Source organism: Motacilla alba, chromosome Z (genome assembly GCF_015832195.1).
Source record: "Motacilla alba alba isolate MOTALB_02 chromosome Z, Motacilla_alba_V1.0_pri, whole genome shotgun sequence".
NCBI lineage: Eukaryota > Metazoa > Chordata > Aves > Passeriformes > Motacillidae > Motacilla > Motacilla alba.
The window spans coordinates 10,706,413-10,721,606 of NC_052046.1; the positions used below are offsets into that span (position 1 = coordinate 10,706,413).

Genomic DNA, 15,194 nt, shown 5'->3' on the forward strand with positions numbered 1-15,194 from the left:
GCCAGTTCTGTTCAGCATCTTCATCAGAGATGTGGATGATGGAACAGCACGTTCACACTGTGAGGAGTGGCTCCACACCAGGGGGTTGTGCCACTGTCCAAAGGGGCCTCAATGGGCTCCTTTGCTGCTGGAGTCCAGTCGACTGGAAAGCAGGGGAGGAGCTGGGGACAAGCTGAACATGAGCCAGCGATGGGCCCGTGCAGCACAGCCCAGCAGCATCCTGGGCTCCACTGGGCAGGACACTGCCAGCAGGTCAGGGGAGGGGCTCCTTCCCCTCTGCTCAGCCCGGTGAGGCTCATCTGGGATGCTGCGCAATGTGGTGCGCTCCCCAGCAGAAATAACATAGACTTACTGAAGGGAGCACCACCAAGGGTCACAAAGATGATGAAGGAAGTCTATGAGGAAGAAATCACACATGCTGTTTCAGATATGGTGGAAATAGAATCAGCAGCAGGTGGCTAGAGGAGCTGAGATGGAGCCTGGAAAGGAGAAACATGCTGACACTTGTTCAGAAAAGACCCATGCACTGTTACCAGAAATTTTCAACTTGGGAACTTACAGTCATGCAAATTTCATCCAAGGTATATTTAGCTCAACACCTGAAACTTCATTCAAAATTACCCAAAGCTTTGCAAAGCTGTTTTTTTTGCATGAACACAGATGGAATTTCAAGGGAAAAAAATGTTGCATAGCAATTTTAAGTCAATTTCTCAATTTAAAAAAGGGGGAAAGGGCAAGCACTTCACTGCTGAAAATCTTACAAACTGCAGTTTTATTCAGCTTGTTCTTCAAAGGCATGACTTAGTACTTGAGGTAGAAATCATGCTCAGCACATCATTTTAGGACTGTCGTCAGATGTCACAGATAGCAATTTCATATGAATCATGGTTTGAATTGCATGTGTTAATAAATTACATCCAGTGCCATGCAACACATAGCATATAGAAGCTATTCAACAGCAAAGAGGAATGGTGAGTGATAATACAGCATCATCAGTTACCACGCTGTACCCCTCCAGTATTTATGGGAGGGAAATGTAGGCACAGAAAGGAAATTAGACAGGATATTGGAGTTAACACCATAATTTCAGAAACATGTTAAGTGTTATTTCTCAGTAGTTGCTGGGGCTGCACACAGGGTCAAACAAATAGACAGAGGTCAAGGTTTTAATTGCTTAGCAATATTTCAGTAAGAACTACAAGTTTGCCATGTTTTTTCTATGAAGGGAAAATGATAGCTATGATACTTTTTTTTAATCTAATAAGATGGCACTCATTCTATAATACGCGTTTTTTAAATGAATTCTGATCTTCTCATAGTTGAACAAAATATCTTCAGTGAAGAATCTTTTTTCTCGTTAAAAGGCTCCTGAACATCTAGTTTTGAACTGTCTAGACTTTCTGAGTTCAGACGCTATTTTACAAGCTAGGTACCATTGACATTTGAAATAGTATATTATTTTGTATAGAAAGAGGCATTTTTGGTTATAAAATGGCTCAGAGCCTAGATCATCAAATATAAGTGTTCCCAAAGTAGTCAATTCAGAGACAAATTACTCCTTATTCACAAGCCCATACAGTGGTGGCATAAGGGGAAAGTGGCAAGTCCTCCACCGAGACAATAAAATTCCTTCTCTTACAAAAACTGTTCATGTTTAGAGTGCATTTTACAGTCACCAGTGACAACCACCGCTTTGGAGCTTTCCATGGACATTTTGCCTGACCATAGGCCTATGGCTGGGCTTTTGGGATCCACCTGAAGGGATCACTGCTTAGCACAACACAGGCAAGCAGATCCAAAGAGCACCAGGATTCATAACAAGATCTGTGTCACCTGGAACCTCTAACTATTTTCCAGAACTCTAAGTTGCTTTCTTTTTGCACCAAACTAGCTGCAAATAAGACAAAATACTTCCCCTTCTAAGCTGTTTCTGAGCTAGAATAATCTCCCTAGATCAAAAGCAGCTCTGTTCCTGGCTTCAGCTACACAGGTATTTGGCATTATTTGCCCAATTACTGCAGTGATAAGAACAGCTGGATCCCTTGGCAGTTTCCCTTCCTTCCTTAATTTGGTTTTACTCGGTAGGAGCCATGGCCAGCTAATGGTCACTGGGGAAGAGCAGGAAGACTCTGGATTAATATTTGCACCAAGCTGGCACGGTGAGGTTGGGATGCACCGTTTCCAACATGAGCCTGGAGCACTCCATCTTCTATTGCAGACTTCTCTTCTGATCAAATCTTCAGGCACACAGAAGTATTGGCTCAGGAAGACCTTCAAACCCAGGATCCATCACATCACAAGCCCCTTTTTTCATAGCCAGGCCTCATCCAGCTGTAAACACTGGACCTGCAAGTTCCTGGCAGACAGCTTAGGGGATGTCCTAAGAACACTTGTAGGCTGAATCTTTACAGTCAGCGTATCAGCCATTACTGTGAAGAGAAGCCAGATATTTTCTCTGCTGCAGCAAATTCCAGGAGTCTTGCTGTTCTGATCCACTCTGTAGCTGGATGGAACAGCAGCCGCTTAAGTTTTCAAAATTCCTATGATTTCAAATGCATAGCTAGAGGTGCCAAAAGGCAACAGAGAAGCATGTCCTGCAATAGATCTCTAGGAATCTTTATTTTATTTACTTCCCATTTTGGATATTTAAGATGGAAACTGTCCATCTGACCCAAAGATGTCTCTGTGTTATGCTAAAAGAAATCTGACATCAGAGACATTTCAAAGCTGTTGTTGAGCATGTTTTGAGTGTACCTTGAGGCTGAAATTTCAGTAAGAAAAAGGTTAGGGCTGTGGCTTATGCTAGCTTGATTCTCCAACCTAGTACAACCACAGTCCTCATACAGCTTCCCTCCAGCAGACAAGCTGGGTTAGATAAGGCAAAAGACCTCTGTGAAAAATTCTGATTTGTCCTGTGAGCTATTTTGACTGCAAAAACTACCACTATGTCAAACACAAACACATTCAGAATTCATCATAAAAATAAGGGGGAAATGTCACCCAAAATGTTTTATTCTTGTAGAAAGATATTTTTGCCATTAAATATCTTTATTGGTGATCTGGAAGAAAACAGAAAATCAATGCAGAGAATATTTTCAGATGAGAGAAAAACTGGCAAGACAGTAAATGAGGAAGATTGGTTAGATAGGGTGAACTGGGTCACTTGCTGAAGTCAGTGGAATTTAAAAATCTGCTTTCATAAAGAAAAGAAAAGGAAAGATGAGAGGTCATATATGAGGGGGGCTGTATGCTGCAGTTTGTGACACTGCAAAATAGCATCATAGTAATCACAAATTACCATCTGACTTGGTGTTTCTAATGTAATGGAAAAGGTGCAATAACTAAAATTTGAGGCTGAAAAAGTAACAGAATACCGATGTTGTGTGCAGTGACAAATTCAGATTTGCAAGTTTGTGCATCTGCACTTGAAATTACATTTTTAAGCATTCAACGAGAGCAGAAAAATTAAAGCCCATGGAATAAGCCTAAAGAAACTCAGTGTATTTATCTCATTTAATGGAGGAGAGAGGTGATTTGTCCAAAGTTTGCAAGCACCCCTCTGTGAAATAGATTTCTAATGAAAGCTGCACCTATTCCTGGCCTGAAAAGAAAGAACACAGTCCTGAGTTTGGAAGAAGAAGGTACAAAAATGGCAGCTAGCAAAAAGCAGAAAGCTTGAAAAATCAGTCATAGAATGGACAGAGTCAGTCATAGAATGGTTTGGGTTGGAAGAAAGTTAATCATCTTGTTTCAACCTCGTGCCATGGGCAGGGACACCTTCCACTAGACCAGGTTACCCAGTGTCCCATCCAATCTGGATTGGAAAGGTGCTCCACCCCTCTGATCACCTTGGTGGCCTCCCCTGGACTCACTCCAGCAGGTCCCTGGAGCCCAGGGCTGGGTGCAGTGCTCCAGGTGGGTCTCAGCAGAGCAGAGCAGAGGGGCAGAATCCCCTCCCTCCCCTGCTGCCCACGGGGCTCTGGATGCAGCCCAGGACATGTTTGGCTCTCTGGGCTGTGAGTGCCATGGCTGGGCCATGTGCAGCCTCTCACCCACCAGCACCCCCAAGCCCTTCTGGGCAGGGCTGCTCTGGGGCTGTTCATGCCCAGCCTGTGCTGGTACCAGGGGTTGTCCCAGCCCAGCTGCAGCACCAGAGCTTGGCCTTGTTGAACCTCATGATGCTCCCATGGGCCACTCCTTGAGCTTGTCTGGGACCCTCTGGATGGCATCCTGTCCTTCAGGTGTGTCAAACCACCTCAGCTTGGTGTCATCTGCAAACTTGGTAAGGGTGTCCTTGATCCCTTTGTCTATGCCATTAATGAAGATATAACACTGGTGCCAATAAGGACCTCTGGGTGTCCCACTTGTCACTGATGTCCTTTGGAGCTCAAAGGTGTTGACCTCTACCCTCTGGATGTTACTATCCAACCACTTTTATATCCATCTAGTAGACCACTTGCCAAATCCATCTCTCTCCCTAAATGAAACCTGTCATCTGAACAGCCCAGCTCATGAGCATGCAAAATGTGCAGCAGGACACAACCTCTGTGTAGTTCAAACTAAGAACAGTTTTCCTTTGACCAGAACAAGTACTGTTAAGGATACAACAGTCCTCTTACCCGCAACCTTAATTCACTAATCTAGGGCTAAATATTTACATTCATTCTCTGAATAAATAAAGATAATGAAAGAGAAGAAAGAAACCTGTCGCCCTTGTAGCTCTAATTTACAGTGGGTTTGGCACTCCATATAGTGCATAGCTTCATCTCAGCAGGCAGCTCTAATTCAGGAGGGACAGGTGTCATGAGCTGTTACAGAGGACACACTACGTTCTTCCTTCAGAGATTTATTTTATTGATTTTGCTAGGAAATGTCTTCAGGCTTGAGCACCTAAGAGCCCTGTGTGTGTGTGCATAAACAGTGGGAGTCAGTCAGAATCTTTAAATCTGTCTGAGGACTCTTGGTAACTGTGAAACCAATTCAGCACCAGCTTCTCACAGCTGTTGGCCACTAAAATACATCCAGGGAAACCAAAAGCTTTCAGCTCTGAGCACAGCAGATTTCCTGTATGAAACTAGCACTACATATCTGGCCACCAGAGAATAAATAGTTTTTCTGAATAAGACTTTCTTCTTCAGTGGATTGATTATAAATTTAAACAAAAATCCCAATGAGATCATCTATGGTCAAGATATTATGCTGTTTGAGCTGTCATAATTGTCACTATATGCTGGAAAACTCTGTCAAGAGGGAAAACAGGAGAGTGTTCCCTCCAGCATCCTGCACAAAACTACAATGCAGGCACTCACTCATCCAAATGTGAACTCCAAGGATATGGCAGCTGGTAGACAAACTACCCAAAAGAGTTTCTGTCTGGTGAAGAGCACTGACCAACACTCCTTAAAAGGAACATTTAATTTCAAGAATATTGGTATTATGTTTTGACATTGTTCATGATTACTCACGAAACCTGAATTAATGCAAGAAACGTTTCAAAACACTACAATACTCTACTTTTCAGAAACTAAACTTTCTAGCCTAGTTTGTTCCCACTGCTATTTCCCATTTACACAGACACATACTTTACCAAGGGTAAGGGGGACTGTATTGGATGGAAAATTTCAACTCCAGTTTTGGTTACCTTTCTGCAGTTTCAGACCCAATACAGGTCATGGCCATGTCAATCACAGCACCAGAATAAAAGCTCCCTGAACAAAGTTTCCAATGTATTAGTGGCACTTTTTACCTCCTTCACAGGATTGTTACAACAGCAGTCAGTGAACCCTGAGATATGGGTTGCTCAAACGATTTGTTGAGCTTGGTAGAGAATGTTTTTGTGTTCCCCATCTCGCTACTCTTTGGGATACCATGAGTCCAACAAGGCATGAAACACACATTTCCCATTTGGAGGGTGACTGGAGGTCAAGCAGACTGATGCTGAGTCCGAGTGGGTGTTGGAAAGGCAGAGGAGCAGCAGATCCAAAGCCCCAGCACTCTCACACAAGCCAGCTCTGCCTGCTCCCAGCAGGGTCCTCACATAAACAGGGGTACCCTGGTCAGTCAGACCACCCTCGTGGGAGGGCAGAGGGTGCCAGCAGGAAGCTTCAGCCAAAATGTGAAGTTTGCTGATCATGTAACAACAATAATTACCATGACATGTTCTTGCTCCCATTAACTACAGCAGGATCTGGCAGCTGCAACATCTCCTCTGCCTCCTTGGCTAAACACAAACTTGGAAGAGACGCATGAACAGAAATGAAGTGACCCGGGAGCAACAGGGAGCTGTCAGCTTCCAGGTGACACACAGGGAGCACTTGCTGGCAAGAGGGACATCTGCTGAAAGTAAACTCCTGCCTCATGCTGGAGCCTGTGGGTGCTCATGGCCTCCACTCAGTTTAGATGTAAAGCAGAACTTCAACTTTACAGGGCTGTGAAGCTGACCAGCTGGCTCAACATCTCATCAGATGGGCAGGAGGGTGAAATAAGTCATTTCTACATCCACAGCTGCTAGGGGAAAAAAAAAAATCTCACTTGTCTTCCAGTGCGTGTGGCACTCCAGTGACTTGCAATGACTACCATGAAGGCTGGGACTAGCAACAGAGTCACATAGAAAAGAACTTGCAAAAGACCACCATTCATTAGCTTTCAGATAGGCACTGAAGCACAAGACAGTAATTTTATCAGCCAGCACTGTTTGTTATGAGTCTGATTCATGCTCCCATTTGTTATAACCCGACAATATTTTTACTTCCAGAGCCAAGCAAAAAGGAAATATACTTCCAAGTGAACACAGCAGTAATTAAATGTCAAGCTTCTTTAGTTCAGCTATTGTACAAAACAGATAAGAGATATAGGAGAATAAACAGGAAACACAGTATCTCCATGACTGCCATCTGTATAAATAACCATGTGGGGAGCTTGAAGGTTCACTGCATTTCTGTTCACAGTGAGTCCTGATAGGGTTGCAATAAACGATTCTATCTCTGATAGTTCATTGATCAGCTTCCCTCACCCTGGAGTTTTCCTTATGGCAGTTTCCCATTAATGCCACATTTGCCATCACTCAAGTATGCCAAGTATGCCAGTGTTGCAAGTGGGAGCTTTCCTTATCACCAGCATCAGAGTAAACTGCAGTGCTCTTCGCCCAGACTGCTGGGTGAGAGGCTGCACATGGCCCGGCCATGGCACTCACAGCCCAGAGAGCCAAACGTGTCCTGGGCTGCATCCAGAGCCCCGTGGGCAGCAGGGGAGGGAGGGGATTCTGCTCCTCTGCTCTGCTCTGCTGAGACCCACCTGGAGCACTGCATCCAGCCCTGGGCTCCCAGCACAGGAGGGACAGGGAGCTGCTGGAGTGAGCCCAGAGGAGGCCACCAAGATGATCAGAGGGGTGGAGCACCTCTGCTATGAGGAAAGGCTGAGAAAGCTGGGATGTTCAGGCTGGAAAAGAAAAGGATTTGGTGTGACCTAATTGTGGCCTTCCCATACCTGAAGGGAGCCGACAAGAACAATGGAGATTATTTGTAAAAGCATCTAGTGACAGGACAAGGGGGAGTGGCTCCAGACTGATAAAAGGTAGGTTTAGATTAGATATTAGGAAGAAATCCTTTGCTGTGAGGGTGGTGAGGCACTGGCACAGGTTGCCCAGAGAAGCGGTGGGTGCCCCATCCCTGAAAATGTTGAAGGCCAGGCTGCATGGGGCTTTGAGCAACCTGGTCTAGTGGAAGGTGTCCCTGGCCACAGCAGGGTGTTGAAACTAGATCATCTTTAAGGTTTCTTCTTGTGATTCTACAATTCATTCTCTGATGTCTCAGGTCCCAGTCAAAGACACTGAATCACCAAATCCAGACCATCTCACCTGCCTTTAACATGACAGAGAATGAGGTAACTCCAGAGATCTAGCAAAAGACTGTCTTCCAAAACATCCAATCCAGGAAAATATCTTCCTCTGTCCCAAATCTTTAACTTTTATCTAGCAAATGATAACTTGATGACTCATAATTGTAACAGTGAATTAAGAGAAGCCTTCAATAATCTTGATATTTTCTTTTTTATTAGTTTGTGATTCCAAGTTGGCATCAAGTGATGCCCAGGTTATTTAGCAGCTCCTTGGTTTCCAGAGACTCATTTAAAAACCCTGACAGATGATTGGCCACTCTGATGGTCTTGTGGTTATTTTTCATTCCCTGCTGTATTTTTCATTCTTACTGCTGTAACCACTGCATGTGTAGGAGAAACTTGTACTCCTTGGTTGACACATCCCAGGTTTTGCTCCTGTCAGTGTGCTGGAGGTATCTGCATTTGTTCACCAAGATAAAAGAGGAGGTTGGGATCAATCAGTGGTAGAAATAAGTAGTGACAGAAATAGAATAAGTAGTGACAGAAATAGTAGTGACAGAAACTCTGTTTCACAGCTCCCCATATTCTAGATGGAATAAGAGCTAGGGAGGCTGCTGTGCTGGGCAGCAGCAATAAACCATGTTTCTTATTAATCACCATTCTGAAACACAGATCAGCCAATCCAAGAGGCGTCTGACACCAACTCCTGTTCTCCAGGGAACACGAGAATACATGAATACAAGGACAGGAATTGAAAATCTTCTGAATACAAGGATAGGACATTCAGTAAGGCTGAAATTTCTCCCTCTGAAGTCTGCAGCGTATTGTACTTCTGTATCCACAAAATTAAACTATCAGTTCTGCTGCATCAAGTCCTTGGTCTAGAACACCCCACCTGAAATGCCCTTCTCTTACCTTATCCTGCCACCATGCTGGTTTAATTTCGAGCTGATGCTGGCAGCCAACAGCAGTTCCCTTGGTGGGTGCTCATGGCAGGAGGTCTACACCCCCGCCCCCTCACCACAGAGAGCTGGTGCATAAAGAGATAAACTGGCCTGAAAGGCTCAGCAAGAGGGCATCTGGCGCCAAAAGGGCTCAGGCCTTAGCTAAGAATGAACATCTTAGTATGGAGCGCTGATGTAGGAAGAGATAAAAGAAGTATTCTTGACTAAGAGACATTGTTTTACAAACTATGAAAGACACATGAGTTACCATGTGAGGGCAGAAGCCCTCTACACACTGAAAGTGTGAGAGACCTCTCCCCAGAGTTTGGACACCCCAGGGATTGAAGGAAAGGACCTCTGTGTGTGCCCCACCAACAATTGGATGGTAAGATACATTGAATCCTAAGTTATATTATTTCTTCACTAGCTGTAACATTAATTAAAGGTTTAACCTTGCACTGTATTTACCTACTAGTAGTCTCTTTTTGTCCTTATTCCTGTGTGGTATTATTTTGGTTTAAGTTTCACGTCTGTTAGTTTTATGTCTATTAAATAATCAATTATATAATAGACCAAATGAGCCATTTTTAAAGAACTTGTGAACGACAGTGGGTTTTGGGTTACTGGCTACCTCAATAAAGGTACTGCCTGCTGCCAGAGGCCTGGGGAAAAGGTAAGGACTTCTCTAAACCCCCCCATCCATTCATAGCATTGCTGCTTGGCCGAGCCAAGGGGGTGCTGCAAGCTGTGCCACGCAGAGCAGCAACCACAGGATCTGCCAGTCAGGCTGTGCTGAGCTCTGGGTCCTCCAGGAACACGTAACGGGACTTGGCAAAGCAGAGCGAGCCTCCACTCACTCCTCAGATCAGTTCAACCCTCTGCCTTAGAGCACCTGTGCAGGGTGCTGCCCCCGTGGGCTGGACTTTCTAAAGTAAGAAGGAGCAATTTCCTGTGACTTCCACAGGGTGCTGTGAGGCTGAGCCCATGCATGGATGCATGGGGTGGAGATTGGGGACAGAGCGAGAACTGATGGTGCTCTCTGCCCAAGTGCTCTGCGAAGCCTCCTTGGCAGCACGTCAAGGATCAGGGCTGGTCTGACCAAGTCTCTGGGCAAGGACTGGCAAAACTTGAGTGTTGAGAAGATTCAGGGTGTGGGGAGAGGGGCATGATAATATTATATACAACTATTCAATAGACACAACAGACACTCTCACTTGCTGCCAAAAATTTAAGACATAGCTGCTTAACCACTAGAAGTGGTAAGATTTCCTCTGTTTCACAGGAAATAATGAATCCTTTTAGTGTATATTTTTACTTAGCTCCATATTCTTCTACTTTTTTCCCTCACCCATTTTAATGATCTTTTTTATGCTGGAGTATCAAGCACCCAAACAACTCAGTGATGGGGATCCCTGACATATAAAACATATTTTTAATGCTTTTTTCCCCCCTGGAAATTCCATTGTATGAATCTTCTTGCACTGGAAACACAAAATACCAGAGACATCAAACATATGCAATGCCATTTATTGAAGCTTGAAACAAATATGTCATCATAGTTTGCTTTTTAAACCTTGAAAGGTTAGAACAAGCTGTGAATGTGACAAATACACATTTTTTCCTGAGCAATCTGTTGAAGCTGATGTGTCTTGGGCTAATATGATAATATAATGAAAATACACCTCTGCAGTTAGTATTCAATTCAGTTTTGAGACTAATGACCATCTGGGTTCAGATCATAAATCCATCTTTACTTAAGAACAGTTGTGTCATAACAGCAGTGACACTGCTCTGTTAAAACAGTTCATACTGTCACAGTATTTTTCCTGAAGTTTTAAGCTAAGAAACAGTAATGACTGCATTTCCCTGGGTAGAATGATTAATCTGACTAATATCCATAATACAATTCATTCACTTTTTATTCATTTCAAATGAAATAACAGCTCCCTGAAGAAAACAATTAAGGCAGAAATGGTTTAACTCCATACTAGCCCTAAGGAGCACTGGAAAGGACAACTCCAGTAGGCATTTTCCTCCAACCTGTACCACATCCACTCAGTCAGCTCCTTTCTCATTAGCCCAGATATCTGGTGGCCTCCTTCTGCTGACCTCTGTGGATAAAATGTTATGCAGGTACCTCTATGCACAGAGTAATCTGACCTGGAACTTTGTCCCGCCCAAATCCTATAGAATGCTTTTGGGAATGTGAGGCGCACCTGCAGTGCCCACCAGTCCAGGCTGTGTGACTGTCAGGGAACTGCTCTACACCACCAGCCCGAGCCCTGCCCAAATCTTTCCTGAATCAGGCACGACACCTCTGCTCCTGCACATGATTCAATACTTCTGTGTCCAGAGGAGTAAGAACTGCCCAGGTTTCTATTGCTCAAAGGGTCCCCAGAAGGAGAGAAGCAAAGTGTGAAACTTAAAAAGCATCATGTCCGGCATTGGCCAGCAACACCACAGACATATATTATTGCAAAAGTGTGTGCATGCACACACATGCACCATTGCAAGTCATCCCCATGTCTGTTACCCTAGCACCACACTTTTTACAGTGGATTTTGTTTTATCAGCACCTAAAACTGGGGTTATATTGCCATCACAGAGGTTAATAAATCTAACCTTACCATGTCGCATATTTTGAACTCCCAGAGACTTCAAGTGAAGAAGTAAGTCCTTAGCCAAAGGACACAAACCTTTGAAAAACGACAATTTGACTCGGCCATCACTAGGTTAATACATTATAACCAGGCTGAAAGACTCCTATTAACTTTCATAAATGTCTGTCTAGAAAAAAAGCTACTGTTAGTCACAGTTCTGTAACCACAGTGACACTTGGATTCATGACTATGTGTCTCACTGTATACTGCATAGAATGTGCATGTCCCTGTACTACAATCTGAAACTGTAACGTAAGCAGGGTGCAAATCTGAGATTTTTCAAAAAAGCCAAAAGAACCAAGGTGTCTAAATCCTACTGAATTCCAAAGACATCTAAAAGTCTGCTCTTGTCCAGCTCTTTTCAAAATGCCCAGCTTTGTTCAAAAGGTCTGGTCTTGGCTCCCTGAAGTTTGTTTTGGCATTTTCTCCACCAGCAAAACTTGACTAGAGGTGCCCTCATGCCTGAGGCCTGAGGTATGCAGATACTACCCTGGGCCTCATATAGCTGTCCCAGCAGCCCTCAGTTCCATTATGATTATGGATTTACACTGTGGGAAAAGTCTGCTGTGAGTGAGGTGGTAGAATGCTCTTGTGAATATGGGCTTATGCTCTACCGGGAGATACTGGATGAAATGACAGCTCTATCACTGAACATCTGTGTGAACTACAGAGTTTCCAGTTGCTAGCTGGCCTTTATGCTGATGGTGTAAAATTGATTTCAAAATGTAGTATGGCTAATTTCCAGCTGAAATGCCTGCATGCCACATTTGAAGGTGCAGGAAAGGTATAAGTCTGTAAAGCTGAATTCCATCACATAAGTTAACTGGGCCAGTTAACGGTTTAGCTGGGCCAGCTCTTTCCTTTCTTTTTCATTTGTCAAAGAACAGAAAGATTTCAGTTTTGAAATGCAGAAGACTCAACTTCCAATTGTCCTTACCTACATCAGCTTAGAAGTCTTTTGCTTTCTCACTCTATGACTCCTTTACTCTTCATACTGTAATGAGAGGAAACCATTACAGTGAAGGTTCCTGGTTGCTCTGTTCAGCAGCTGTAACACTCTTGAACTAAATGGAGCTGACCACTAACATAAAACTGGTGGAAGTGAGAAGTCAAGAGAGAGAGAACACCACCCTTTCCAAAGGGTAAATTGTGAGGTTAAATTTTTGCTGCAGAACAAGCTGGTACAACCTTTATGCTCCATCAATTTCCTGACAGCTTTTTATGTCCTGCTGACATGTGTCATTTGTGTCTGAATACCTGCAGCTATAGAGACTGGCAATAGTCTTGAGCTGGTTGCCTTATCTAATTTCAAATGGCCTTGGATAGTTAATTTTAAATGGAGAGTAACTACAGATGATACATAAGAATGTTGCTGCCTGTCTAGCTAAAGATCTGAAAAAACAAATTTTTCTTTATACTGTAATTGTTCATCTGTTCTATCAGATGGAATGTATAAAACTGTCTAAAAGATATTGCTGGTTTCTCCCCTAAATGTGTAAAAAAGACATGTAGGTATGGCACTTAGGGACGTGGTTTAGTGGCGAACTTGGCAGCGCTGGGCTAGAGGTTGGAATTATTGATCTTAAAGGTCTTTTTCAACCTAAATGAGTCTATGACTGTTAACGTGGTAGATGCAAACGTCTTGGCTTTTGTAGTACCAAGAAATGCTGCTTAAAACATATTTGGGAACTTAAAATCCCACATTTCATGGGCTTTTCAGGTTACAGGAAGACATTTGTAGCTGAAGAAAACTGTCAAGAACAGGCTATGGCTGAGGTATCCTTTACAGGCTCAGTCAAGTACTAAGCAAGGATTTTTCTTCTCCTGAAAAAAACAATTCTCAATTCATCCTGCCTATCATAATCAGATATTACAAAACTCTGCTTTTAAGTTTATTAAGCGAGCAATGAATTCAGAGAAACACTGCCACTTCACCTTGACTCGTAAAAAAGAAAGGCAGGAGAGCATAAAGAGAACTGACTCATGGCACAGGTATGCATCTGTTGCCCCAAGGGCCACCTTCACTAAGCACCCTTGAGTAGGCAGTGCTGGTGTTTCAAGTGGGTTTTGGAAAAGAGATGGAAGAACAAGTTAAGTATTCATTACAAAAAATCAGAAAATTCTTGCAAGCCTGTCTCTAGTGCCTATGCATGCCTAAGTATTACTAGCTGCTGGTACACTGAAAATTACATTACAAATTTTGGACTATTACGAAGAGAAAATGGAAGCAGTAAATTACGACTGATAACCCTAGGTGATGTGCTTTCCCAGTTTTGATCACAGATTTCCATTTATGCTGAATGGAAAATTTTCAGAAAAAAATAAGGAACGTAAAACTTGTAAACAGAAGCTCTATTCAAGGAAACAAGAAAAAAAACCAGCTAGTGCCAAGCTGCTTGGTTGTTGTTTTCTTAGTTTTGAGGTGGTTTTCTTCTAGATTTAGTGTAATTTTGTTGTTTGAAGCCTCGCTGATCCCCATGTCTTGCTTTGTTCCGAATTCGGGGCTGACTACACGTGAAGCAGCACTGAGTCTGTATTGATGGCAGCAAGCACTTGCCAATGCCTTTCAGCCTCTGGCAGAAGTGAACAGACAGCTGGTCTTTGCTGCAGGGCAGCCCTGTAGTGAAGAAGATTACAAGAATTAGCTGTATTTTGCTGACACACTCCCTGTATTTCTAGAATTTTGATCTGCTTTATACCAGATGGTCACGTCTGTTAAGGGTCTTATTTATGGTGGCTTTCTCTTCCCTTGTATTATGGGTCAGCTTGACTTCCCACTGAAATTCTAGGATCTTTTAGTGAACACATGACCTTCTGTTCTGGAAAACACAGTATTCATGACTGTTCAGTGAGACCTTACTTTTGAGGCAGACACAGCTGATCTATGTTTTCCACTTCAACTTTTCTGCTGATAAGGACTACCAGAGAAAGCCTGGCAACAATGATTTCAATTTGGTACTTTTGCATTCCTGTAACTGCTCCCTAAGACAAGCATCATGGGCTGGCAGGGTGCTGCACAGCCAGCCAGGGCAGGCAGGACAGTGCAGACAATGCACATGCAACTGCATGCTCAGCCTGGCTATGCTTTAATTCCTGCAGCATCAGAATATGGCAGGGACTGCTGCTGTCTGGACCACCATGCTGATAGGTCCGTGGTAGCTCTAATGGACTGAGATGGGCCAGATTCAGCCAGATATTAGAAACTGGAGGTCCTCAGCTGTGAGAAGACAAGGTGTGCAAGAGAAGGAAGATGGTATCTTAGCAAGGCTGTTCTCCAGCAAATCCCTCAAAACTGCAATGGGGGAAACTAAATGAGAACTTGTATAAAGGTAGTTTAAAACAGCAGTATTTTCACACCAGGCTGTGAACCTCTAGAATGGCTGTCCTCAGGATATTCAGCCCCCAGAGCTGGAAGTTAGGGATGAGAAGCAGAAAGAAGCTTCCACAATCCAGAAGGAGATGGTTGGACATGCTTAGCCAATTAGGACACTCACAAGTCTATGGGCTCAGATGGGACATACCCCAGAGTAATGAGGAAACTGGTGAGAGAACTTGCCAAACCACTCTCAATCACCTACCAGCAGTCCTGGCTAACTGGAGAAGTTCCAGCTGACTGGAAATCAGTCAACATAATTCCCATCTACAGGAGGGTCAGAAGGATGATCCAGGGGACTACAGGCCTGTACAGCTACCTGAAAGGACGTTGCAGTGAGGTGTGGGTCAGCCTATCTTGCCACACCCACAGTGAGAGGAC

The 15,194-nt window shown here is 43.7% G+C and overlaps 1 protein-coding gene across 3 annotated transcripts in view; it reads right to left on the reverse strand.

Annotated features, from left to right (window-relative positions):
* Window positions 1–10,305: 10,305 nt before the first annotated feature.
* Window positions 10,306–15,194, reverse strand: part of ADAMTS12 (ADAM metallopeptidase with thrombospondin type 1 motif 12) — a 145,905-nt gene continuing 141,016 nt past the window's right edge. For all 3 annotated transcript variants that reach the window (XM_038124209.1, XM_038124210.1, XM_038124211.1), the window contains one exon: window positions 10,306–14,057. In XM_038124209.1, coding sequence (XP_037980137.1) covers window positions 13,852–14,057 — 206 coding nt within the window. In that variant the 3' untranslated portion in view covers window positions 10,306–13,851. The remainder of the gene's footprint in view (window positions 14,058–15,194) is intronic.